The sequence below is a fragment of the Phoca vitulina genome, unplaced genomic scaffold (genome assembly GCF_004348235.1).
Source record: "Phoca vitulina isolate PV1807 unplaced genomic scaffold, GSC_HSeal_1.0 scaffold77, whole genome shotgun sequence".
In the NCBI taxonomy this organism is placed as follows: Eukaryota; Metazoa; Chordata; class Mammalia; order Carnivora; family Phocidae; genus Phoca; species Phoca vitulina.
Genome location: NW_022589780.1, coordinates 3,817,423 through 3,844,527, shown reverse-complemented (window position 1 = coordinate 3,844,527; position 27,105 = coordinate 3,817,423). Strand labels below are relative to the sequence as shown.

The window sequence follows — 27,105 nt, the reverse complement described above, 5'->3', positions numbered from 1 at the left end:
TATTACGTTTCTCAAAGTAGACTGGATGTATAGATTATTGAGGGAGTGGAGGGCAGAAGGGTTATCACCTTGGATCTTAAAGAAGCTGGCACTCTGTAGCTGATGCTTGCTTAGTGTTGAGGCCTCAAGGCTTTCTCTGTAGTGTTCCATCTACTCTTTGGTGATGGGATCTCCTTAACTCAGAGATATTTAAAACACATAGCCTTTTCCTTTCTCCTTCTAGGCTTATCTACATGTTCATTGCTTCTTTTCTTAGCAGCTCTTGGTGTTTCTTGGTGTTTTCCAAGGGTGGTTGGGTTCTCTGGGTGGGTCCTTTAAAGACTACCTTCAGGCTATTAACTGCCCATTCACAACAAGGATGGGCCTTTCTTTGTACCTCGTTCATTTCTGGCTGCTTTTGAAAAGCTTCACATTGCTAATTGCTTCAAGAATCTATTTAAGATTTTATTTATTTATTTGACAGAGAGAGAGACAGCGAGAGAGGGAACACAAGCAGGGGGAGTGGGAGAGGGAGAAGCAGGCTTCCCACGGAGCAGGGAGCCCGATGCGGGGCTCGATCCCAGGACCCTGGGATCATGATCCGAGCCGAAGGCAGATGTCTAACGACTGAGCCACCCAGGTGCCCCTGCTTCAAGAATCTAAACCTCTTGCCTACTTTTAATGTAAAGAAAATACTTAGAAATATAACTGTCCAGAAAAGGACCTTCCCTCTAGTGAATTAACTGTGGCTTTTTCACGGCCCATAATTAGAATAAGTGCACAGCCCTCTCTCACTTTTCTCAGTACTTCCCAAGGATATACTTCCAGTTTCCAAGATGTAATGAGAAAGAAAGAATTGCCCTGACCTGCCATCTTCTCTCCTAACCCTTTCCTCCTTCTTACTTTCCCTCCTATTCCTTCCCAAACATTTTTTTTTTTTTTTTTGCATTTTGCAACTCTTGAGTTCTCCGCTTTTAATAAATGGCATTAGCCCCTGCTTTTATTCCTTCCTCTCCTGGACCCTGGAAGATGGTAGGCCTTTCAGGAATTTCATGTAGCAGCCAAACCCCAGAAGAGGAAACCTGGAACATGTGAGAATCTCAAGTGTTTAGCGTTTTCTTCAGAGGTTAGTTTAGCACATTTGAGAAGTCTGTTTTCTACTAGAAGACTGAACTTTACATCTGAGACTCAAAACTGTTAACAGATCTGCAGGTTTTAATAGTCTCCAGGATTCTCTAGTTGGGAGGATGGCTCAAGGAGCCCATGGCCATAATCTGATGTCATCATGGATGCTGTGAACACCCTTGTGGTGTCCAGTGTTGAAGACCGTCTTGAGGCCAGCTCTTTCATCATTCTCCATGCTCGAGAGCAGCCCTACATTGGTACTTCTGGATCACATGTCCACACATGTCCAGATGCAAGAGAGTGATTCCAACAATGAAACACTATTCACAGCATGGTTCTTCAGGAGACAAATTTCACAGCATTTATCCATCCATCTATTTATCTGTTCATCCTTTCAGCCAGCCAACTAGCTAGTCCTTTTGTTTTTCCACCCGTTCACTCATCTATTTATCCATTTGGCAAATATTTATTTATTGAGTGCGAACTATGTGCCAGACCCTATGGTAGGCATGTTGGGGGAGCAGAGATGATTAAGATAAAATCCCTGACCCCAAAGAGTTAAATAGGCGACAGACAGTGATAATGAATACATCTTAACCTTAAAGGATGAAGAGGAAATGACTGGGAAGAAGTTGAATGAGATAGAAGGGACGGGGCATTCCAGGCAAAGGGCACAGTTTGAATAAAGGCTCAGAGACATAAGAAAAAATGCATTGAGGGTTTGAGGAATAGCAAGTCGTTTAATATGACCAGATCTGGGGAAATGGGGGAGGTAAGGTAAAACCACATTGAAAAGGGACTTAGTTATTATGCTAAATGGTTTGGATTTCAGGCAGCTGAAGATCTGTGACATGGGATAGACATTCACATATCATTTTGTCTGTTTCTACATTTGGTTTTTTAAGACAATTACTGGCAGCATGAGTGTGGTATAGGTGAGGACCTAAACTTTAGAAAAATACATAGTAGGCCAGGGAGAGAGAGAGAGAGAAGAAAAAAAAAAAGTCTAGCACCAAATTTTGCTTCACACTTAGGATTGCAGTCTTGGTTCCTCCATTTGGGTTGATACCTGCAAGTACTGACCACGTACATAAGTTCTTCCCTTATACAGACTCCTTGCCTTGGTCTAGGCTAGTGTTTCCTGGCATGGGTTCTGAGAAAACTAGGTCCATGGCATGGGACTGGTCTCTGTATCACCTTTGAATCAACTCTTGAAATCTGTTCTCCATGGTCTAGATCGCCATACTCCAGTTGATTGCATACATATTTGGTGACACATTGGAGGGAAAAAGGTATACTTCTCTCTAATTATAGTTCTCAAGCAAACTTGTATGTGGAGAAACCAGAGACTGTGTCTCATAATTCCCTCAAACCAAATTATCTGGGACAGCACATACATGTTATAGTCTGTCTTTGAGTCTTTGCTTTTAGAGAACTACGGTTAGAAGTAAATAATTTTTTCAAGTCATCAAAATTGATGATACCCCATATCTGGTACTTGAATGAGTATCTTACTTATAAAATTTCCACTTAAAATCCTTGAGTTTTTAAAGTGTAACAGGAGCAGAAAGATTTTATTGTTGTTTACTTTTGCTGTAAGTGCTCTAAAATCCCTCAGTTGCTCTTGAGAGAGTAAAATGATGTCATAGGCAATATTTTTCGAAGGCAGTAGGCAGAAAGCTAGGAGTACACAGAACACAATAGGTCATATATACAAAGGCAAGTGTTTTCTAAATATAACAATTCAGAAACAAATTATTTGAAATAACAAAGCTGTTTGTTTGAAAACATTTAACTTTTGATCTAAAAAGATAGCCACCTGCTTTTACAAATTGTAGGATATAGTCCTTAAGATTACAAAAGCATTTAAAATATTTTCTTATTGAACTGAACTTATACATAGACAATTTACCTGAGCAAGATGCTTTTTTAGAGAATTTTGCCCATCCTTTGGGATCATGTTTGTATGAAGTAGAACTAAGGGAAAAAGTACGTGGCCACCCAGAAATCAGTAGAGCCTCCAGATTGTCTTTTATTGATAATGTTTCCATGACAACAACAGGTATCTAGGAAGTAAACAGAATAGTATCACTACCCTGGGTCACCTTTTCTAAAATCAAGTTCTACTTTCCTCAGTCTAGTAAATCCTGGCTACACTTTTTAGATCTCTTAAGCCAGGCATAGAAATGGGTTTCTTTCCCCTGCTTAATACTCCGAACTCCTTAATACACAGAACCAATGGTTCTGTGGCTGAAGTGAAAACTGATTGTTGAGGGACATTTCAGCCTTCTAGCACTCAGCAATTTAAAAATGTAAGCACAAATCCTGAAGAAATCACCTGCAGAAAACTTGGACTCGCATTTAGAATTAAGAAGAAAATCTGGATCTTGACCAAGATAAAAAGGTCACCAGCCCAAGCCTGCACAGGGTGGTGTGTCATGTTGGCCACAGTGAAACTGGAAGAGACTGAGGACTCTCCCCAGGGTGGAAAATGAGGCATAGAAGCTTTGATTAGTGAGCTGTTAGGCACAGAGACATTAATTTCGAAGCATTCCCATCTCCAGGCTGAATAATAATGCTTTTAATATTATGGGAGTTTGGCTGCTGCAAGAAATTCAGAAGACCAAATAGGGAGGCTTTTTTGGTCTCTGAGTAACCGTAATGAGACTGTTAAATTCTGCCTCCTTCTTTTCCTCCAGATCCTCCACTCCCACTGACTAATTATTGCCCACGGTGTACAAAGAGGCACACACAAGCATATATATAAGCTCCTTAGTATATTTGTCAATGAGGCAGAAAAGAAAGGGGGGAGAAAACAAATCTAAGTAAAGAATTTTCCATTTTTTCCACCTTGCCTGACTTAACAGGTAGGTAGGAAAAGAGAAAAGAACCCCAGTCCAAAATGGCAGCCACCCCGTTTCCCCAATTTTGCATGCTGCCTCTTAAATCCGAGGACCTGTCTCAGGCATCTGATTATGGGAACTGCTAGGTGCAAGCCCATCTTTAAGTTGATACTTTCAACATCCCGATTTTCATATTAGAAAAATTCCGCGTTGGCAATTGCAAGCATCTCAAAACAACCAGACGCTGAAGAAAGGCTGACCTGCTTCATTCAGAATGAGGGTTCTAGAGGGTTCTAACTGATAACTTGGAAACACCTGGAATCTGAAGTTTAGGGCCTCAAGCCCTTGCTCCTCAATACAGACTCCATCCAGCATTGGGACTGGGGGCTACTCTTTTGGTTAACGACTCCCCAAAATGGGACTGATCGTTTCCCTACCTCACAGGGCAGTTGTGAGGACTAGCTCTAGAAGTAGCATCAATTATCATTCATGTAGTAATATCACGATTGTTGATTTCTGTAATATGACTTGGCATTAGCAGAGTGCTTTTTGATTATTCTTGATCATATGTGATAGCACTCAGGTGGATGGATGCAGTGAAGCTCTGGCTTGGTTGTTCGCTTTCCACAGCATGCTGTCAGGAAGAAGTTTTGCTGCCGGGGACTCAAGGTGCTACCTAGAACAAGAAGCTCCCGTGCCTATCTGAGGCTCCTGTGGCCATTTCTACTTGGTCATTATTCAGCTCGTGAATTTCCCCTTACCTCCATTCTGCTGGACCACTGCCAAGGACTTAAGATTTTTAACCTCAGGCCCCATCACAGAGCTGAAGGCACCTAAGTTTAGTAAACAAGGACCAAATTTCTGCTTCTCCTGGAGGAGCCCTAAGAAGCCAGCTGGCCCCTCTCTCCAAACAGATCAGGGGACTAGAGTCAGTTATTTTCTCCTTATTCCCAAAGTCAAGGTGATTCTGTTTTCAGAAACACATACTTTTAACCCTTTCATACAGAGGGAGGAAGGCAAAAATCTAAAAACCAGTGCCGACTTCTTATTTCCTGTTGATGAAGGAGGAAAGTGGATCCAACTCTACCCCTTACTTCTAGCCTTAGTGCCCCCACAATACCCCAGTACTCATTCACATCATCCACTTGCCTCTCCGTCACGTGTGAGGTCTTGTTCTTTTCTCAAGCTAGCCTCAAACTTTGCATTATTCTAAGAGGAGAGGCACTTAGAGTTCATAATATCTTGCTATTCTCTGTCTCTGCCCCAGAAGCTCCATATTGAAAGCAGTTTCCTTCTGGTGGATGTGGAGTCTCTGAGACTAGGGACCCACAGATATGAGAGAGCACTCTTTCTGCCTTGCCTGGGGCCTGCATTTTCCACCCTCTTCGTTCTCCAGTCTCCACCTACACACACACACACACACACACACACACACACACACACACCCTCTGTCTCTCTCTCTCTCTCTCTCCATCCATCCCTCTCCCCTCTCCCTCCCCCCTCTTCTCTCCCTCCCTCCTCTCTCTCAATCCCTCCTTCTCCCCTTGCCCTCTCCCTCCCCACCTCCTGTCTCCCTCCGCCCCCCCCCTTCTCCTTCCCCTGACTCAGCAACATTCTGGAGAAAAGCCAAGGAAGGACTTTAGGAGGGAGGGGAGTTTCCCGCTCCTTGGGACAGAATTTTAATCTCCAGGCCAAGGAGAGGTTCCCTAATGTGGATTGAAAGGCTAATGTAGTTTATTTTTTAACTGCTTTCTATTTGTTTGAACGTTGCATATTTCTGCTAGTGAATTTTCCTTAATAAAGCCATTAATATATCAGTGGTATTTTCTTATTTACAACAGACTGACAGAATTAATGCTGTTAACTTTGGGCCTTTTTTGCTTTTTCTTTTTCTTTTTTTTTTTTTTTTTCTCTCGTTTGCTTTCCAGGTCATGCTGACCTGTTCGGCTTGGGCTGTTTCACATTTGTTTTTAATGTCAGTTTAAATGTAATTGTAAAAGCATGTATGCTCTAAATTCATGTAGTTACTTTTTCCAGTGGAAAAGCCTGGTATGTGAAAGCATTTTCAGGCTCTGCAATTTCACATGAACAGATTTTTGTTAATGACTCTGTGCCCCTCACCCAGGATGGCATCTGGACAGTGACCCCCTTTCTTCTGGCTGACTAGTCAGAGAGAGACTTGGAAATAGTTTCTGCCAGATCCTGTGCTTTGGCAAGGCTGTGCAGCATTGCATATCATTCTATTATTAATTACATTTACTCCTCCATGAACTAAAAACCATTAGACTAAATAGTCCAACATAAACCTTGAAAGATAAAATTTGATATTCCTTTTGCAGACTATTTCTATGACTCAGAATTGGGACTGGGAGGAGAATGGTGGCACGGGGGAGAGGACCAAGGAGGCTTCTTGCCTGAGAAAATTTGGCCTACGCTTATTAGTGTACACTTATATTTGGATGCACCCCTTACTAATCTTTCATTCCATGCTTGCCAAGGACTGGCTTTGTTCCCTGCCTCTTGTCCCTGTCCTGCTTCTTCCCCACTCATCTCCAACTGACCCTCCTCCCCATTAACATGCTATTCAACCTGATGAAATGGAAAGAGTACCACCCAAGAAGTCAGGATACCTGAGTCTGTTTTGTGATCTGTTACTATCTAGCTGTGTGACTGGGGGCAAAACAGCTCTGGCCTTCATTCTACTCATCTTTTAAACAGGGATTGGTTTGAAGGGGAGAGGAGGGGTAGACAAGATCTGGGGCCTTCAAACATCCTCTTGGCAATGTGACCTTTTCTTCAAACAAAATCTGACGAAGAGTCCCAAATGTAGATACGGAATAAAGCACTGCTGTTCTAGTTTGAAAGAAGGAGCCACATCCTCAGGCCCACTTTGCCTCCTCTCAGAGGCTCTTAATGGAACTTGTAGACCTCTTGAGGCTCTACTGTCGTAGTAGGTTTGATGTCTGGGGCTCTTATAACTCTGATTCTCTCTCCTAATTGATTTCAGTCCCCTTGGAAACTCGGTATGGTTCATCAGGTAGCTTATTCAGAAAGAAGCTTACATGCTTAAGATAAAGGGGATGAAGCAGAGCAGTGTGGGGCCCAGCAGCCAGCAAAAGTAAAAGGCAGAATTTATTGGCTCACGGAATTTACTCTGTTCTAAGCACCTTTGTCTTAGCATGCTTTCTCTTAGGGAAAATTACAACAATGCTGTGAGACGATCCTATTATTATCTTAGGATTCTGAAACCTGTCAGTTTGGCCCTCAACCTTTGGCTTGAGACCAGATGCCCAAGGTGGAAGGCTATGCTTCCTATAGGTTGCCACCCTAGGCAGTTTTTCAGAATGTTTTCTAACTGAAGATCCATTATTGGAAAACATCATAGCCTGCCCAGCGGCATACACTTTTACCAGATTCAGAGCACTTTCACTGAGATCGTTTCACTTCCTCCTAATAATAGTCCTATGCAGTAGTCAGGTCAGATTGGAGCCAATATATAGATGAGAAAATGGAGGTGCAGGAGACGTCAAGGGATATGTTCAAGGTCACATATCCCGTAAGACTCTGAATTCACCACCACAGTAATAAAAAGTCCTTTATTGCAAATAACATTTTAGAACTTTGAGGTCATCATTGCATTGTGCCTCCTTAAGTTTAGTGTATTTTTTTTTTCATCATGCTTCAGCCTTGGAGAGTCCTCCTGGTGGTGTAGAATCGTCCCTCCACTCACAGGTGCCACCACAGTAACTACATATTCCTCACTAAAAACTTTATTATTTAGGTATTAATAATATCTCCCACTTTAGAGATGAGGAAATTGAGGTACAGAGAGGCTAGGTCTTGTCCAAAGTCACACAGCTAGTAAGCATCGAGCCAGGCTTACGACAGATGGTCTGGATCCAAATGCTCTGCTCTTAACTATTGCCTTTTATACATATATGAGAAAACCAAATGCAAAAGGAGGAAAAGGATGTGCTCAAGGTCATATAGTGAGCTCCCCTGAATCGTAATCCAGTGTTCATCTGATCTTCTAAGCCTAAAGTTGTACAGGGAGATCCTCAGACTGCAGCCCCAGTGGATGAAAAGATGGCTGGCGTGATGTAAGCCAGAGGCCACACACTGGCTTTCCCCAGGCCGATATTCACTTACAAAATTCTGTTTGCCCAGCACAGTCTTTGTTTAGAAAATTGACATAGACCGCCCCTAGGCAGGGCATCAATTACTTTCACTTTCCCCAGCCTACCCTATTTCTGTGCACTAGGCTATTTTACTCATTTACATATCTGCCTGACTAGTGAAGATATTTGAGTTCATGACCCCTTTATTTAAGCACTGTAAGATAGAAGCAGCTACACACACACACATACTCAAATACACGCATATACGTATGGCCTAGTCTGGCTTTCACAAAGAATTTGCAGCCCTGCACCGAACAGGTCTTCATGTTTACTTAGCATTTAGAATTACACTTAAGATCTGACTTCAGTCTTATAAGCAGTTATGTGCAGAAGAAACTGAGTTGCTGTTTTTCATTTTATAATGTGTTACTCTTCCCTTCTCTGCTATATCTGGTTCTCTTAATCCTGCTGTGTTCCTTCTTCCCCGTGCCTGAGTTAGGTCGCCCGCAGACCATTCACTCCCAGCTCTTTAGAAATGAACGGAGAGTAAAGGAGTCATTTTGGAGGGCTCATTATGGGCCAGGCATTCTCTCTCATTCCAGTAGTCATAACTGTCCTAAGAACTAGGTGGTGGTACCCCCATTTTACAAATGAGGAAACTGAATCTCAGAAAAGCTGAGAGAGCAAGGAGTTCAAACTTACAAAGCTAGTAATTGCCAGAGCTGGGATTTGAACTCAAGATCATCTGACTCTGAAGCCTATTATCTTACCCTATACCACACTTCTGTAAGGAAAGTGTATTAGTTTTTTATTGCTGCATAACAAATGACCACAAACTTAGCAACTTCAAACAGTACCTATTTATCAGTTCACAGTTCTATAAGTCAAAAGTCTGACACAGCCTGACGGGCTGTTCTCAGCTCAGGGTTTCACAAGTATGAAATCAAGGTGTTGGCCAGCCTGCATTTTAATCTGGAGCTCAGGGTTCTCATCCAAGTTCATGTGATTATGACAGGATTCAGTTCCTTGCATTTGTAGGATTAAGGTTCCCATTTCCTTTCTGGCTGCCGTCCAGAGGCTGCTCTCAGCTCCTAGAGGCTGTTCTCGTTTCTTGGTGTATTGATCCCTCCACCTTCAAAGCCAGCAACAGAGAATCTTCCTTATGTTGAATTCCCCGGACTCCACAGATGTCTTTCCAGAAAGAGCCCTGTCCCTTTTAAGGGTTCATCTGATTAGGCCAGGCCCGTCGAGGATAACCAGCCTTAAAATTCAGTTGAATTATGACCTTAATTACATCTATCCAGCCCTTCCACAACCACAGGTAGATTAGTGTTTGACTAAATAACTGGAAGAAGATTGTGAGCAACCAGGGATTAGGACGCTTGGGTGCCATCTCAGAAGTCCACCTACAACAGAAAGTGATTCTTTTGTGCTCCAAATTTTATGGAGAAGAGAAATATCCTTGACCTTAGGGAGAGTGATTCCAGTTTTCTAAAACTTGTGGAACTTCACCTCACCTGCCTCTTCCTGCCCAGGGATGAGAAGGCCTCTATCTTGAGGCGGCAAGGAATGAGGCTGGAACAGTACCCAAAGGTCACAGTGGCTACAGAAGCTGCATATAAATCGCATCTACCTCTCCTTGGGGATGGGCCATGGAAACTGAACTGAAAAATCTGTCTCTGGTGCTATAGAGAGCCCTCACAAGGGGTCTAATGCCACCAGGCTGAAAAGTGAGTTCTCCACAGGATCCAGACATCATGTCAGGTGCTCCAATCCCTTAAAGAGCTGGTAGGGACAAGGAAGTAACTTGCCAGTGCCCTTTTGTTGTCACTGATCTGAGACTGAAAGACGGGGAAGAGATGCAAAGCAACTAAAACACTGTTAGATCATCCACCTTTACTGTCCCTTTTCTCCTGGCTTCTCAATGTAAGTGAACCAATGGGTCTCTCCTATAGCGGGGGCTGGCAGGCCTGTACCTCACATGAAAGAGTTAGAGCTGACTCTGGGGCTCAGGTGCAGGAGGAAGGAGGGCTGTGGGGGTGGCCTTCATGGAAGAAAACAAGGCCTTGGGCACTGAGTAACAGCTGAGACTAGCAAGCCTCATTGTCCAGCATTCCAAGTCGTCTAGCAACATGCTGGCCTCTGCTGCAGAAAGAGAACAGAGGATCCCCTGGCAGAATGAATGGAATCTGATTTCAATTATGTCCAGTACAGTCACCCTCTTCAGGCAGAGAGGCCAGAACACCTGGTGCAGCTTGGGCCACTGTGGCTGCAGGGACAGCACATTACCCAGGTCCTAGACGCAAGTGGGAATGCAGCTTCTTTTCTCAAGCAGATACCATATAAGTCTAGAGGAGGAGGATGTGAAAATACCAGCCAAGTTCTCATTAGCACTGTGCAGAAAAGGGGAATTATTTCATGTTGATGGACTCTCCCCACAGTCTCTGCACATATTGATCTTGCCTATAATGAGTTTGCTTAGGTCCACGAGTCATCACCCCACTGAGATCTGAGTCATTGGTGGGAGAGTCGAGGTGACAGAGTGTACTTCACTGATTGCACCAGCACCAATTGCTTTGTCCCCGTACCTTTGAGAAAAGCCCAAGGATTCATCTGTATAAAATTTATTTAGATTCTTTTCTTCTTTATCAATAGCATGAGTAGGGCATAACAAATGAGACAGCTGCCCCAGAGAACAGTCTAAGTTCACAGCATTATTCCATAGAACTTTCTGAGATGATGGAAATATTCTATGTCTGTATTGTTGAGCACTTGAAATGTGGCTAGTGAGACTAAGGAATTCTATTTTCATCTTCTTTAATTTTAATTAATTTCAATTTAAGTAGCCACATGTGGATAGCCGCTACTGTGTTGGACAGGGCATACCTAGAAGGAGCTCAGAGAGGTAAGTGCTGTGATAGAGTAGAAACGGGTTAGTCAAAAAGAGAGCCAATGTAGCACAGGGAACTCTGGATTAGGAATAAAAGCCCGGGTTTTAGTCTTAGCTCTACCACTAGGTGACCTCACTCTTTCTGGCTTCAGCCTCCCCAGCTTTGACGCGAAATGTTGAATCAAGGTCAGAAGTCCCAAAATGGTAGCTAAGGACTGAATTTAACTTTGGAATACAGATGAGTTCCAGGAAAATTTTTTAAATATTACATGAATGCCTTCTAGGGTTTTGTGTATGTGGGTGTCCACATGCATGTGCATGGCAAGGGCAGGATGGCCAGTAGTCGTTTACTCCAGTTCACCAGAGTTCCTCCCATTCCCCTACACACGCATGCACGCGCACGCACACGCGCACGCGCACACGCACATACCACTGCATTACCTGTGTAGACTCTGAAGGTATATTGAATCTGTGGCCCTTGGATGAGATGATTTCTAAAGGCCCTTCCTACTTTGTCATGCTGTGAATTTTTAGGCCACTACAGTGCTCCAAGCCTGGTTCTACTTTGGGCACGTGACTAGAGTATTTTCATAGTTTCCTGCCTCTTGTCTTCTGGATTTGATGCTAGTTCCTGAAGTTTGGAGTCAAGGGTGAGGATGGAAATCTGGGAGGATATAACCCCAGCCCCACTCCTCAACTCCACTGTTCAGCTAGAAGTAGGATTCAGAGCTTCAGAGACCTTGAGGAGGCAGCATGATATATATAGTAGAAAGAACATAACCTTTGTAGTCAGCAGACCAGGTTCAGATTATTGGGTTCTCTTTCTTTCTTTTTTTAAAAAGATTTTATTTATTTGACAGAGAGCGAGAGAAAACACAAGCAGGGGGAGTGGCCGGCAGAGGGAGAAGTAAAAGGGGGGCTCGATCCCAGGACTCTGGGATCGTGACCTGAGCTGAAGGCAGATAGATGTTTAACCGACTGAGCCACCCAGGTGCCCCAGGGTTCTCTTTCTTTGATAGCTGTGTTTCCTAAGTTTATTCACTTGTAAAACAGGGATAGGAAATATTCCTAATCTCCTAAAATCATTGTGGAGTTAAATGATGTAATGTGTTCATAGACTGAGGCACGTAGAAGACCCTGAAAAAATAGTCACCCTCATTTTTCTTAGTTAGCCCTCAGGCAGAGGGCTAATTACATCTCTGTCCTCTTTCAGGTTGGAATGGGGGACTATGTGGTCTGTCAGCTCCTGAGCTCAAGGCCAGAAACTGCTAGTGATGAGAAAGATGGGGTCTCCCTCTAGAAACTGTACCAAAGGAACAGACCCAGTAGGCACGGCCAGTCTGTGGAGCTGCCTACAAGAAGCCATGTCAGCCATGGGTTCGCCAGATGCCAAGACATTTTGGAGGCCAGGCCTCTAAATCTGGGAGAAGATGGGCCCATACCTTCCATCCTGTGCCCTTGGTGGAAGGTGGGAGGTGGGAGGTGGGAGTTGACTGTGTGTGTGCATATCTCCTTATCACTGACTGTCCAAGCCCTGCAGAAATGGCTGCTGGACAATGTCGTCTTGCACTCTGGGCTGATTTTCCAGAGTACTCTGAGTACTCTGTGCTTCTCTTACACCACCAACCCCACCATTTTCTCCTTCTCTCTCCTGGTTGTTGATCTAAACATGTGATCCATTCTTGCGCTGACTTACTGAGTTGCACTATGACTGGAGTTTGCAGGACTTATTTTTCTAATTAGAGCCGAAAGTCAGTTCCAGATAAGTATCTTTTTCTATAGGATCCAGAAACATATCAGCGACAGGTTTTGTTGCATTTATCCATTTAAATTGAGCAATCAACTTATCTCTTTGTTTTATTTTTTATTTATTATTACTTTAAAGGGATTAGAGATAAAGTGGTTTAGGGTTCTCTCTGGTGCCACTGACTTTGCTAGGCCTCAAAGTTATGACCTCCCCAGTTATTTCTATTTCTGCCAATATGAACGCTAGTAAATATCAGGATGCCCAAGTACCTCTAAATTGTGTGTGTGCAAGCACGGCGGGGGGGGGGGGGGGGGGGGGGGGGGGGTAGAGGATGTTTCTTAAGGTTCAAGTTTGGGATTATTGTTGTTTCAAAAGAAGCTATTTCTATCATCCTTTCTAATGGCTGCTTCTCAGGATGGGTCCCATTTCACAGACTGATAGAGTCAGGGATATTCTGTTACTCCTTTGATAATACTGGGGATTTCAGCCCTTTAGCTTCTCAATCTGCCCTTTGCTAAAGAAAAAAACTCACTATGTGTGTTACAGTGTATGTTCAACTATGGGCATAATGTCTGACAATATCTGAGGCTGTATAGTGTTCAGTAGAAAACGCTGTAACACCAGAGAATTCCTATTTATTAAATCCAGGGTGGGATTGAAGAGAAAGCAAGATATGAAAGTATGGGTTTAGTAGGGATTTGAAATGATAACTCATTCATTCAACCAGTGTTTAAACTGAGCACTTGTCCTTAAGGAGTTTAGATTCTGTGACCAGGCAGAATGAATATCCCTATTTTCTTAGCTTAGGCAACTTTTCTAACGGGGTAGCTGAGTTGGTGTGTTTTTGTCGTCGATAATAAATCCAAGGTTTCCTTTCCTTCCCTATAGCCCGGAAGCTGAAGAAACTTGGCAATCTGAAACTACAAGAGGAAGGGGAGGCTTCCAATGCCACCAGCCCCACTGAGGAGCCAACCCAGAAGCTGACGGTGTCACACATTGAAGGCTATGAGTGTCAGCCCATCTTTCTGAATGTCCTTGAAGCCATCGAGCCAGGAGTGGTGTGTGCTGGACATGACAACAACCAGCCTGACTCCTTTGCAGCCTTGCTCTCTAGCCTTAATGAGTTGGGCGAAAGACAGCTTGTACATGTGGTCAAGTGGGCCAAGGCCTTGCCTGGTAAGGAAATGGGAAGAGGGGGCATGGGATAAAGGAGATCATATTTAGTGAATTGCTCCTGTGGGCCAGCACCATGTCTTAACTCATGCAGTCCTCATCATAGCCCTATGGAGGGTAGAGATTGGTATAATTCCCACTTGAAAAATAAGGAAACTCTGGGTGCCTGGGTGGCTCAGATGGTTAAGCGTCTGCCTTCGGCTCAGGTCATGATCCCAGGGTCCTGGGATCGAGTCCCGCATCGGGCTCCCTGCTTAGCGGGAGGCCTGCTTCTCCCTCTGCTTCTCTCTCTCTCTCTCTCTCTGTGTCTCTCATGAATAAGTAAATAAAATCTTAAAAAAAAAAAAAGAAAAAGAAAAATAAGGAAACTCCTAAATCAAGGAGAAGAGCAGCATTATAGAGTATCCCATGTTCCTCACATCAGCACACAGCGGTCATGTTTGCATGTTCAACCTACAGACATAGTCAGCAAATTTCCCCATAATCACAGATCACATGGACATACCCTTATATGCCTTAAGACACTCTTGTACATGTGCACACACCGGCTTACCCGCAGAGATTGTCTTGAGCCTGACTGATATTCTGTCTTCAGTATTACCCACAGGAGGCAAACCATGGGAACTCTTATAATACAGTATGGTAGAAAGAAAGAGTTGGGCGTCAGAACACTTAGGTTCTAGTCTTAGCTCTGCTGGTAACTCGTTGTGTGATCCCTTCCCTTTCTGGGTCTCAGTTTCTTCATCTATGCTGTGTGAGGAGTAGTTTGGACTAAATGGATGGTTGTCAAATTGTGCTTCAAGGAACTCTTAGTGCTCTTTAAACTGCCCTAGGAATTATAGTAAGAGGTAATATTAGGTGATAATGAAAGAAATACAAAGTGTTTGTCTAACTTCTGCTTGGTTACCACCAGTGATGGGGAACTCACTCTCTTTCTAGGCCATCTGATGTTTGAACGGGTCTGATTATTAACATATTAGAGGTTGAAGAAGCCTCAGAGCTCCTCTATCCAAGGATTCCCAACCTTTCCTTTATCAGCCCAACTGTTTACTTCTTAAAAACATTGTATACAGATCCAAGTGGAGCTGGTTGATTTAAAGCCAGTGCCTCTCCCTCACCACCCTGAGAGAAGCCTCAAGTCACTCTTGCAGAATCTTAGGGCTCCAAGGAACACAGTTTGGAAACAAGTGAAGCATAAATTCTTTAAGGGTTGTCTTAATACTAAAGTTCTATGACTCAAAGATTCTTTTGAAACATCAACAACCTAAACCTGTTATGGAGTCAAAGATTAACCTGCCTTCTAAGAAAAACTGCCATTCAGAAGGAAATTTATAGTGAACACAGCAGTTTCCTTTGTATTACCTGATTTCATCTTCCTAACAGTCCTATAAAGCAGGGATTCTTTTTCCCATTTAACAGATAAAGCCACTAAAGCTCTAAGAAGTCAGGTGCTTGGCCTACAGTTACACAGTCTGAAAGTAGCAGGGCCGCAACTTGAGCCCAGGTCCCCTCCTGATTCCAAATCCCCTCCTCATCCCACTCTACTGTGGGATGTGTCTGTGTGGTATCCCTGTAGTTCTGGAGCCCTGGGATTTACAGTGAGGGGCCAAAACCTCATCCAAGCCCACTTGGGTCATAATATGATCTTGTTGCCTTCGAAGACATTGTATGTTGGCTATCAAGCCTCTGTTTTGTCTTTCTAACTCACAAGGCCCAGTCATAGCCACCAGACCATCCTAACACCTTCCTCGTTTGAGAAGCTGAGGTCGACTAGCCAGTAAGATCACTGGGAAGAAAGCCTGAGGACTCTGGTTGTGTATGCACTGTGACAAAACAGAGGGTTCACAAAGGGAAAAAAAATACAAAAAAGAATAAAAGAGAAAGTTGCTTGAATTCTTATTACTTATTCGGCTGGATGTCTTGATGTCGTGTATAACAGAGAATCAGCTTAATCTTTCCTAGCTGTTGCCAACCACTTAAATTATCCTATTTTATGGGATAGAGAACCTTTTCAAAGATGTGATTACACTTAATCCTCACAGCAGTCCTGTTATTCAGAGCAGCTATTACTTCCTTTTCAAATGACAAGGCTCAGAGAGGTTAACTAACTTGTTCCATTTGGTCATTTAACAAATGGAGCCAGAATTTGGGCTTACATTGTCTGATTTCTAATTTGGTGGTCTTAACAATAACCTAGTGCAAATCATTATGGCAGAATTTGTATGACCGGCAGTCACTGGCTTTGTTGAGCTCAACCTCCAGAATGGGAAACCGTCTCTTTACGTTAACAAGTCTGCAAGTCAGTGTCAGTTCACCATCTAGCTCATCCAAGGAGATGATTTCCAATCCTGAGTCATTTAAAGTGACAGCTTCAAAAGAAAGCCAATTGCCACACTCATAAGAACTATTATTCATATCATCAGTAATTACCTGCTAGTTCAAGTTATTTGCTCATCCAGCAGATTGAGTTCCTGTCCTGTGCGAGCCACTGTGCTAGGCATCTACTCCAATAAAATTTGTTATAAGTTTTCTGTGATGGTGATGATATATGTAAATCACCTAGTATAGTACCTGGACATTAATATGTAACAACTGTCAACTGAGGGTGGGTGAGTAGGTTGTATACAAGTACATTTATCATCAGTTGCTTCTGGTTTGGAATCTCAGCTAAACACTAGCTGTGTGACTTTGAGCAAATCACATGTTTGCATGTGCTTCTGGTTTCTCATTTGTAGAGGGGGTACAACAGTCACTGACTTGCTAATTGTTAGTAACATTGAGATCATGTCGAAAGAGGACCTAGCACAGTAGCTGAAACCACAGTAGATGCTGTGTAAATGATGGGTCATTATTATGAGGCGGGAATGCCAAGCCACTGCTTTCACCAAAATCAATTTAAGCTGCCACCAGCCTTGCCTAGAAGCTCATGCCTGGGTCCCAGGGATGCTTTATCTTACGTGAAGACCTTAGCTGTCAGATGCACTATAGCACTAAAGATTTCCCAGCGGGCCTTTCTTTGGACACGTCCTCCCAGACTAGATAGGGGACTACAGGTTTCCACTGCAGATTGCTAAGAAATTATAATTGACTGAATTTTATCGAGAAAACAGAATCTCAGTGAAACTTTCTCTGCTCCCTAACCTGTTTGGTGTGTTTCAGAACCTGACAGTGACTCCTCTCTATTTCTCCAGAGTAGCCTAACACAGTGGCAAATAGGTGTTAAGTGAAGGTGTGCTGAAGGAAACCCGTAGGCTGGAGCTCCTGTTTGCTCAAGTCGTCCCTTACTTAATAGTCATGCTAGCTGGGCAGGCAACTTCAAAGGCTGGGCATTAAAAAACAGAGTTAGGTATTGTGATCATATTAGACCTATAGGAAAATTAGCCTGCTGTGTTGCTGATGTGGACACAGTAATTAGGATTGAGCAAGTCTCACTAAGGACCATTAGTATTATTACAATTAGTACTACAGCCAAACTAAGCTTTCCCTTTTTTCTCTTCTTTGTTAGTTCTCTGGCATCTCAAGGAAGGAAAAAAGCATCAGTATTGACAGCTTCCTTGGTACTTGTATAGTTTAATCCTCATTCCCCCTCGGCACCCTCGTATTCACAAACTAAGCAGTCAAGTCTTTCCTTGCTTCCACTGCAGAGGTTCAGGGTTCAAGCTCCCAGGCCCTTTCCCCAAGAGGTGTTCCATGCTTGGTCCCTGCTTTTTGTGTCCTACTAGGAAGAGTCAGTACCAGGAGCTCTGTGCTACAGAATGACTTCTGGCAGGAAATACTCTGGGGTCTGAGACTTCAGCTAGTCTGTCAGCATATCACTACAGTGAAGATGGGAGGCACAGGCCTGGGAGCTAAGATTGCAGCCAGTCCATTGAGCTGCAGAGGTGGTGATATGGGGACTCTACAGTCCCTGATGTCTGGTAGGCTTGGGACCTAAAAGAAAAGAACAGCGAAATGGGTTTTTTGTGTGGGCAAGGACCAACCAAGCAGAACAATGTGTCTAGACAGTGTAGACTTCAGACCTGGGCCTATGGTTAAGAAACACTCACACTTGGTAGTTCTTGGGCTGTGTCCTTCAGCAGTAGAGTGGGAAAAGCACTGAAGTAGAGAATTAGAACACCTAAGTTCTAGTCCCAGTTCAGCCACATAAAGACTGTACGACCTTGGGGAAGTCGGTTAACTTGTCTGGCCCTCAGATTCTTTGTTGGCAAAATGAGTGTCACATTGTCTACCCTCCAGGGTTATTGTGAGACTTAAATTAGGTGATCAACAGGAAAGTTAGAAGCTTTATCTGAATTCATGGAAGCATTCCTAATGAGGTATAGCAATACAAACAGATAATTCTGGCTCTTTTGGGGAAAAGAGAAATCGGGTACTGGTAGGAGATGAGCCCTGAGGTGATTCTCTAAACATCCAACTGTCTCGAAACTTCCAGAAGAATATAACTACATCTGTCCTACCTGTGCGGTATTGTGGAAGTAGCATCTAGGAGCCTCCGTTCTCTCAGACCAAGGGAGATAACTTGGAGATCATCTAATTCCCATTTTGTAAAATGAAAAAAAATGGGGGTCCTTATTCCATTTAATTACTATCAAATTAATATATATAATAAATATTAAATTAATATTTCAAAGGTGTGTACTCAAATATCTGAACTGTGCTATGTACTAGGGAGGAAAAGATGAAAAAAAGGGATGGTTCCTGTGTTCAGGAATCGACAAGTCTTGTGGAGGAGACAGATGTGTACATAAGTATACATAAGGGTACATAAGTAAATTCCAGTACTGTGTAATGAGTGCTGTAATTTGTAGGGCTACACAAAATTCAGTAAGAAGGTAAAAGAAGAATCATTAAGTCTTCTGCTTAGATGAATTGGAAAAGGCTTCACAGAGGAAGTAGCTTTTCAGTGAAGACTTAAAGATGAGTAGATATTTATCAGATGGAAAGCCTGGGGAAGGAGGAATGCATTCTAGGCAAAGGCAACTGCCTGTGCAGAGAGAGCAGAGATGCAGAGGCATAAGAAAGTATGGTGTGTTCAGCAAACTAAACATTTTAGAATAACTGGAACCTAAATTATGAGAAGTGGCAAGAAATCAGTCTAAGGAGGCAGGCCATAAAGCACTTGTTTGTGTAGAATAATGGCAATAGGGCAGGAATGGCAGAGTAGGAAACTAGCAGAGCCAGGTTACTTGCTGAGTAGAAAATAATGGACAGGAAGTGAGAGTCCAAAAGAGGATCAGAGAAAAAAGAGGGAGCCTGAAGGTGTATAGAGAAGGCAGTGGCTATCAAAGGCATTCCAACGTATGCTGATATGTAATAATATCCATTTCTCAGGGTTGTTAGAAGGGACAATTAAGATTATAGCTAGAAAAGATCTTTGTAAAGTGAAAAGTGCTGTTCACACAGGAGAAGTGATTATTACACTGCATCTTCAGAAAAGCATAGTAAGCAAGAGCACAGGCTTTGGAGTCAGGCCGCTTGGCTTTGGAATGTGGTCTGCCAATTACTAGCCTTATGATCTTGGACAAGTTTTTAACCTTTCTATCATTCACGTTTACTAATTCATGGAATGGGCTTACTGATAGTACCTACTTTATTGGATTGCTGTGAAGATTAAATGAGTTAATGTAAGTAACATACAAGAGTTCATCCATTGTAAGCAGCCAGTGTTAGATTATTATTCTCTTCCAAATGCAGTACCATTTTTGGCCTCCATTATCATCTCGTTTGAGTAGCTTAGTGTAGTAGGGAGAGCAAGGAATATTATCCCCACCATATAGTTTGTTCTTCCCCTGCTCCTCAGCATTAATGGTCCCTGGGGCTCCTCAGGAGCTGCCTGAGTGCCAGAGGTTCTCGGCCCAGTAGAGGGCTGGGACTTCATTCAGCCCATCAACGCTCAGTCTGACCACCACCTCTGCCCCATCTGCAGGCTTCCGCAACTTGCACGTGGATGACCAGATGGCAGTCATTCAGTACTCCTGGATGGGACTTATGGTGTTTGCCATGGGCTGGCGGTCCTTCACCAATGTCAACTCCAGGATGCTCTACTTCGCCCCTGACCTGGTTTTCAATGAGTAAGTGTCCGTGGGCCCAGAACTCACATAAACATAACATCCTGGCCAGACCTGGTCAGCGGTGATGATGATAATGGGAGTAACAGTGGGGGAGGGGGTAGCCCATTTGACCTGTAGGTGAGGCAGTAGAGGCTCCAGCCAGCCTCCCCAATCTGAGGCGCCTTTGCCCTGCTGAAAGGCCACCTGGTGGAAAGCAATGGCGGTGGAGGGGGGGTGGTGGCTGGTGTGGAGCCATTCCTTTCCCACCCAAGACCTAGTATTTTGGCCATGTTTCTGACCTGTCCTGTAGATTATCTCAACCTCATGTCAAGGTCCCTCTCCTTCACTCTGAGCAACACAGGGAATGGGCAAAAAGACTAGCTGTGAGAGCTGAAGTTCCTGTGGTCCCCTTGCTACCACTGAGGGCTACTGCCAGTCACCATTTGTTGAGCAGCTCTGCTGTGCCAGGACTATACTAGATACTTCCTAAATCCTTTCTCATTGAGCCCTCAGGATGAGATTTCCCCTTTTTATAGGTAATATTTTTTAATGGATGGGTAAAAGTAGGCTCAGCAAAATAAAGTGGCTCACCCAAGGCATGATGGTGACAGAATTCAAAGTATGTCTGTATAACTCTCAGCTCTTATACTGCTTCATGGTGGTAAATGACAGGGAGGAGCAGTTCTACCACTCTCTGGCCATGTGACGTTGGCCCAGCCACTTCCCTTCTCTTTAAAAACAGGTTTAAGTGGCGCCTGAGTAGCTCAGTTGGTTAAGCGTCCAACTCTTGGTTTTGGCTCAGGTCATGATCTCAGGGTCATGAGACCTAGCCAGCCCCACATTGGGCTCCACGCTCAGCAAGGAGTCTGCTTCCCCTCTCCCTCTGCCCCTACCCCCACTTGCGCTCTCTGTCTCTCTCTCAAATAAATAATACATCTTAAAAGAAATAGCCCATATGTCTATCGACAGATGAATGGATAAAGAAGATGTGGTGTGTGTGTGTGTGTGTGTGTGTGTGTGTGTGTGTGTGTGTTTGTGTAATGGAATATTACTCAGCCATCAAAAAGAATGAAATCTTACCATTTGCAAGTAGTGCATGGATGGAACTAAAAGGTATTATGCTAACCAAAATAAGTCAATTAGAGAAAGACAGTTATCATATGATTTCACTCATGCGTGGAATTCAATATACAAAACAGAGGATCATAGGGGAAGGGAGGGAAAAATAAAATAAGATGAAATCAGAGAGGAAGACAAACCATAAGAGACTCTTAACTACAGGAACAAACTGAGGGTTGCTGGAGGGAAGTGGGGTAGGGGATGAGGGTAACTGGGTGATGGGCATTAAGGAGGGCACGTGATGGAATGAGCACTGGGTGTTATATGCAACCGATGAATCACTGAACTCTACCTTTGAAATTAATAATACACTGTATGTTAATTAACTGCATTTAAATAAAATAATATTTTTTAAAAATAATAAATAAAAATAAAAACTAAAAACAGATTTAATTAATCCTTGTCCTGCCCACCAGCTCTATTTATCCTTCATGAATTTGGCCAAGGGCTCAGACTTTGGAATTACACTTACCTCAACTAAAATATCTGTTCTATAATTTCCTGAATCACTGTCTTTGGGCAAGACTTGACTTCTGTGACCTTCAATTTCCCTGTCTGTTAATAAAATATAACTTTCTTAAATGGTTTGTTATGATGACTAAAATGGGAGCTAATGGATGTGAAATGCCTGGCCCATGATAGGCAAGAAATAAAAAAGAAGGACCTTTCTGATCCTCTTTCCCTAATAGTGATAATCTTCTCTCTGTCTGTTGTTCGAGGTCCCCCGATAGCATGTGACTGGAGCTGGCCAAAAAAATCTCCCCAAGGACCTTGAGCTAGTCTCACCACAGAGAATCCTTTTGGATAGGGCAGGAATTGACCTTCCTTCCCCTCCAGCCCTCTAACCCAGAAAAGCCTTAAAATAAAATGTACAGGCTACTGGTTCCTTCCAGTACAGCAAGGCCATATGGGGGAAAATGAGTATCCCCAGCTGCCCTCTTCCAACCCAGCTAACCCTGGTAGCCAGGAGCTAAGAATAACCATTGGGCTTTTGGCACAACCTGCTTTATGGTTTCAAGGTCTCCAAAGAGTTACTTACGATGCCATCTTCTGGGACAGGCCTTTAAAAGCCCTCTCCTGTGTATCTCTCACCCTTACTCTCCTGCTGCCCTCTAGTGACTGAATTAACACTCTGGGCACCTGCACCACCCTCCCCATCCAGAGCCCTAAGACCCTTGAATCTTTGCAAGATGATAATTGGTGTTTTCTAAATCCTCATTCCCTTTTCTGCCTCCGTGGAAGTAATGAGGCACTCCTTCTCAGCTTTCTGGCCCACTCCCATGTAGCTCTTCAGAAGGCACAATGGGACTCCCAGCACGGGCAGGGTCCTAGACCCATCAAGCCCCAGCGCTCCTGAAACAACAGCGCCCCCCTTCCTCTTGTAGGAACCACCATGTTAGAGCTCTTAGAGTCCCTAGAAACATCTAAACCAATGTTTCTCAACAGGGATGCTGGTGACATTTTCAGAGGAATAATTTTGCATTGTGTAGGATATTCTTGCATATTGGAATATGTTTATGTTTAACATGCCTGGCACCAGCCCGCTAAATACCAATAGGATCTCTGTCACTGTAACAGGCCACACTTCCCCCACATATATCTAGCATCCACTAGGGAGGTAGTACACTCCAGTATCAGCCACTAATTTTTGCCAGCCTCCTCAAGATATTAATATGGAGACTGAAGCCCAAAAAGAGAGAGAGAGGGACTATGAGCCAGCCCATTTCCTGATCTCTCTGACACCAAGCCCTGTCATCAGCCCTGCTTTCCTCTCTCCTCCTCCCCTCTTTGTGGAGAACACATGTTGTGAGGGTAATAGGCTTGGACCCCAGCTGTGTGACCTTGACTAAATCACCTAATTTCTGAACCTCAGTCTTCTCATCTGTAGAATGGTGAATAGTATTAGAATGGCACCTTCCTACATGTCATTTATTGAACACTTACTATGTGCCAAGCACTGTGCTCAGTGTTTTCCAATTTTCATCTCTTCTGTTACCACTCTCTCTCATTCTCACCTATCTCTGCCCTCTTCCTGAATTCCATTCCTGCCCCTTGTCTTCTGCCTTCCACTCTCTTCTCCCTTTCCTTCCCATTAACTCTCTCCCTACTCTTTTTGTCCTTTCTCCTTCTTGTTCCCTTGCCCTCTGAATTCCTTCCCGTGCCTTTCCTTTTTTCTTCTTTTTTTCCCCCACATTTCTCTGTCCCTGGGACTTGCAGCAGTGTTACATCAATCCTCCACATCAGGACCATGATTTCAAATGGTAAAAAGACTGCAGTGTTATCATCAGCAGAGGCTTGGAAGTACAGTAGAGCCTGGAGCCAGATCAGGTCCAAGGGTCAGCAGATCTTACTCAAAAATTCTCTAGGGTGAAAGACCTTGGAGCAACACTGCTTTGGTCAGTTGACTTGTGATACTGTCTAAACACTTCCTCTTTTTAGCTGGTCTCCAGCCTGAATTGAATACACCATCTGCCCCCCTTCCTTTTTTCTTTAGGGCAGCCAAGATCTCTCTGAGATAGGATGCTGGGCTTCCACCCAACCAGTACCAGGCCTGCTTAGCCCATGGACAAGGCTAGTGGTTTGGGGACCAAAATGTCAAACCACAAACATCAAGCCTAATCTTGGTCTTTTTCTTCACCACTTAAGTGGGTGTTAAATGCCCTTTCCTTTCTCCACAAGATACAAAATCAGTTTCTCTCTCTCTCTCTCTCTCTCTCTCTCTCTCTCACACACACACACACACACACACACACACACACATGATTTCTGAAGTGCTGAAAACCAGGAAAACCAACTAGCAGGAAGATGGTGCATCTTCCTAGAGGCTTACGCTTGCCATGGCCACTCATAAAACAGAGAGGTTGTTCACCCCTTAGAAACTGTTCAAGCCTTGGCCACTTCTCTATATAATTTATAGGCGATAATGTGATGATCTGCTGACAAGTCACTATAGTACAAACAGCTCACATGTGTTTACAACTCCCGAACTGTGATAAGGAACCACCATTATATGAGGGAGTAGGCTCCCCTTCAAGGTACATTTAGATTGGACATTTGGAAACACTTCCTGGCTGATTTGATAAGTATTGGAACTCACTTTGTGAAGGGACAGTGGGGAATCTTCTTCCCTGGATTTTTTTTTTAAGTGACAAAATTTTTAGCAAAAGAAATGGTATTTATGCCAAGATACAGGGGAATTGACAGGATAAATTACTGTGGTCACTTGGAAATCCTGGTGTCCTTATGTTAGGAGTTGATTTCTAAAGCTTATCTCCTAGAAATACTCCGTGTTGGGATGCCTGGGAGGCAGGTTCTGGCTCTGGCTGTAGCTGGGATATTAGAACTGTAGTCAGGGAGACAAATGAGCCTGGCCCATTGTGTTGATTTGGTTAGGCTTTCCTGTCTCTGTCTCAGGAAACAGGAGGGGCACGGGGACCTGGAAATTCCATGTGCTAACCCGTATCCTGACCAGGGAAGATGAGTAGTTACCAGGATGTCAGGATTTGGGGGAAAAAAAAAAAAAAAAAGAAGAACCTTGTTCCTTGTCAATGAAGCACCAGCAAGAGAAACAATGAGCTCTTCTTGGAGAACCTGGGCAGGGCAGGGCAACCAAAGACATTCTCTCTGAGCTTATTGTTAAGCCTTCCCTTACTCCTCTCCTTTCTCCGTCTGTCTCCTCTGCAGGTACCGCATGCACAAGTCCCGGATGTACAGCCAGTGTGTCCGAATGAGGCACCTCTCTCAAGAATTCGGATGGCTTCAGATCACCCCCCAAGAATTTTTGTGCATGAAGGCACTGCTGCTATTCAGCATTAGTAAGTGCCTGGAAAGACAAAAATGCCCCTGGGGTCAATAGGGGCTCAGAGGGGAGCTACTTTTTCCATTAAAGATTTATCAGGGAGAAGCCAGCCCCTAGGCATTTCCCTTCTTCGTTCACCCTCCCTCCTCCACTCTCCCTTTAGCATCCTTTTTTTCTACCAGGTATGAATTTCATGGCTCAGACTATTTTCTTTGCTAGAACTCAACCTCTGTTAGATCCCCAGCTACCTCCAGTCTCTCTTTGGAACAAGGCTTTTGGAGCTGGCTATAGCAGGTCTCTGAATTTTTCCATAGCTTCTATCATAGAAACAGGCAAAGACCACCTTATATTTATTGCAGAGCAGAAGGAATTGCCTCTGGAAGGAATTTCCTCTTCTGCCAATAATAGGAGGTCTGTGTGAGCAACTCAGATAGGGTTTATTAGGCAGCCAAGTAATGTTTCTTTAATGTCTCTTCTAAGCAGAATGTTATCTTAGCCCCCGTGAGGGAAAAAGGAGGTCAAATTTGATATTTGAAGCTATATATTTTAATTGTCTAAATCAGAGCTGGACTGTGACAACATAAAACCACAGGTTCTAAGAAATGTGTAGATGAGAAGACTAGAAAAAGGAAAGGCTCAGTAAATTTTGTTTACTCGATGCCCTTCAGATTGGGTCCAGCTAGCCTTTTGTCTAGAACTTCCTGGCAGACTGAAGGACCCAGGCATACAGACTTCAACTGACAGGAAACCAAGTAGATGGTTCCCTCTCTGTGGGGGTGGGGGTCAAGTTTGTGGTCAGAAAACTTGGTGCTTTGTCTAATGCTCCTTTGTGGGCATGCTTCCCCTCCCCATTCTGTCTTCATCCCACATCAGTTCCAGTGGATGGGCTGAAAAATCAAAAATTCTTTGATGAACTTCGAATGAACTACATCAAGGAACTTGATCGTATCATTGCTTGCAAGAGAAAAAATCCCACCTCCTGCTCGAGGCGCTTCTACCAGCTCACCAAGCTCCTGGACTCTGTGCAACCTGTAAGCAAATGATGGAGGGTGCTTCGTCAGGGAGAAGCAAGTTGATAGAGCTAAGTGATCATATGCTCCTCTAGGATCCGGCACCACCTGTTGGGAGGTGCTTCCATTCTCCTCTGGCTTTGAGTGTGGTCCAGGAAGAAAATGCAATGGAGAAGAAAGGAACACAGGTCACATTGCCCCTGGATGTTGTGAAAGAGGTGGAGGAGTTGAGAACAGAGCAGTTGGGACTCAGGGAAAGGGCTTAGAGCAGATAAGTTCTCCAGGCAGACAAAACAGACCTGAATGTTTTTCCCCTCTCCCTTCAGTCATGTGTGTGTGTGTGTGTGTGTGCACGTGTGTGTGTGTGTGTGCACGTGTGCGTGTGTGTGTGTGTGTGTGTGAGAAAGAGGCAGGAAGAGAATGTGTGTGGGGGGGGTGTGGGTGTGTGGGTGGGTGTGTGCATTCACATGCATGTGCTGGGGAAGAGGAACACAAGGTCCTGAGTCAGAGAGCTTGCAATGGTGTAAGGGATCTCTTGGGATCCCTCAGTAACTCCCTGGAGACCATTTAGTGTACATGTGTGCGAACATACACACATCCACAGGGAGGACCAAGGACAGGGAAGGAGGAAGAAATCAAAGGTGGGGGGAAGAGCCTGACGGAAGCCAACTCCTGGTCAAACCTGTTTTCTCCCTCTCATTGCTCCCCCTACAGATTGCACGAGAGCTGCATCAGTTCACTTTTGACCTGCTAATCAAGTCCCACATGGTGAGCGTGGACTTTCCAGAAATGATGGCAGAAATCATCTCTGTGCAAGTGCCCAAGATTCTTTCTGGGAAAGTCAAGCCCATCTATTTCCACACGCAGTGAAGCTTTGGAAGCCCCCATTTTCTCACCCCACTCCACTCCCCTTTTCAGATATCTTCTGCTTGTTATAACTCTGCACTACTTCTCTGCAGTGCCTTGGGGAATTTCCTCTTTTGATGTACAGTCTGTCATGAAGATGTTCCTGAGTTCTATTTGCTGCACTTCCCCCCCCCCCCCGCTTTTCCTCCTTTCTCTTTTTTCCCTTCCTATCTGACCCTCCCATGGCACTTTCAGACTCTGCTCCCTGCCATGGCTCTTATCTGTGCTTTGAATGGTGTTGTATTTCTTTAAATCTGTGATGATCCTCATGTGGCTCAGTGTCAAGTTGTGCTTGTTTATAGCACTGCACTGTGTGCCAGCCACACAAAAGTTTACTCACCTAATG

At 44.0% G+C, this 27,105-nt stretch overlaps 1 protein-coding gene across 1 annotated transcript in view; it reads left to right on the top strand.

Moving 5' to 3' along the window:
* The window catches only part of AR (androgen receptor), a 175,987-nt gene extending 149,248 nt beyond the window's left edge, over nt 1-26,739 (top strand). The window contains exons 4-8 of the mRNA XM_032393885.1: nt 13,591-13,878; nt 19,802-19,946; nt 24,729-24,859; nt 25,717-25,874; nt 26,568-26,739. Of these exons, the coding sequence (XP_032249776.1) occupies nt 13,591-13,878; nt 19,802-19,946; nt 24,729-24,859; nt 25,717-25,874; nt 26,568-26,723 (878 nt within the window). The 3' untranslated portion in view covers nt 26,724-26,739. The remainder of the gene's footprint in view (nt 1-13,590; nt 13,879-19,801; nt 19,947-24,728; nt 24,860-25,716; nt 25,875-26,567) is intronic.
* Nucleotides 26,740-27,105: the final 366 nt, after the last annotated feature.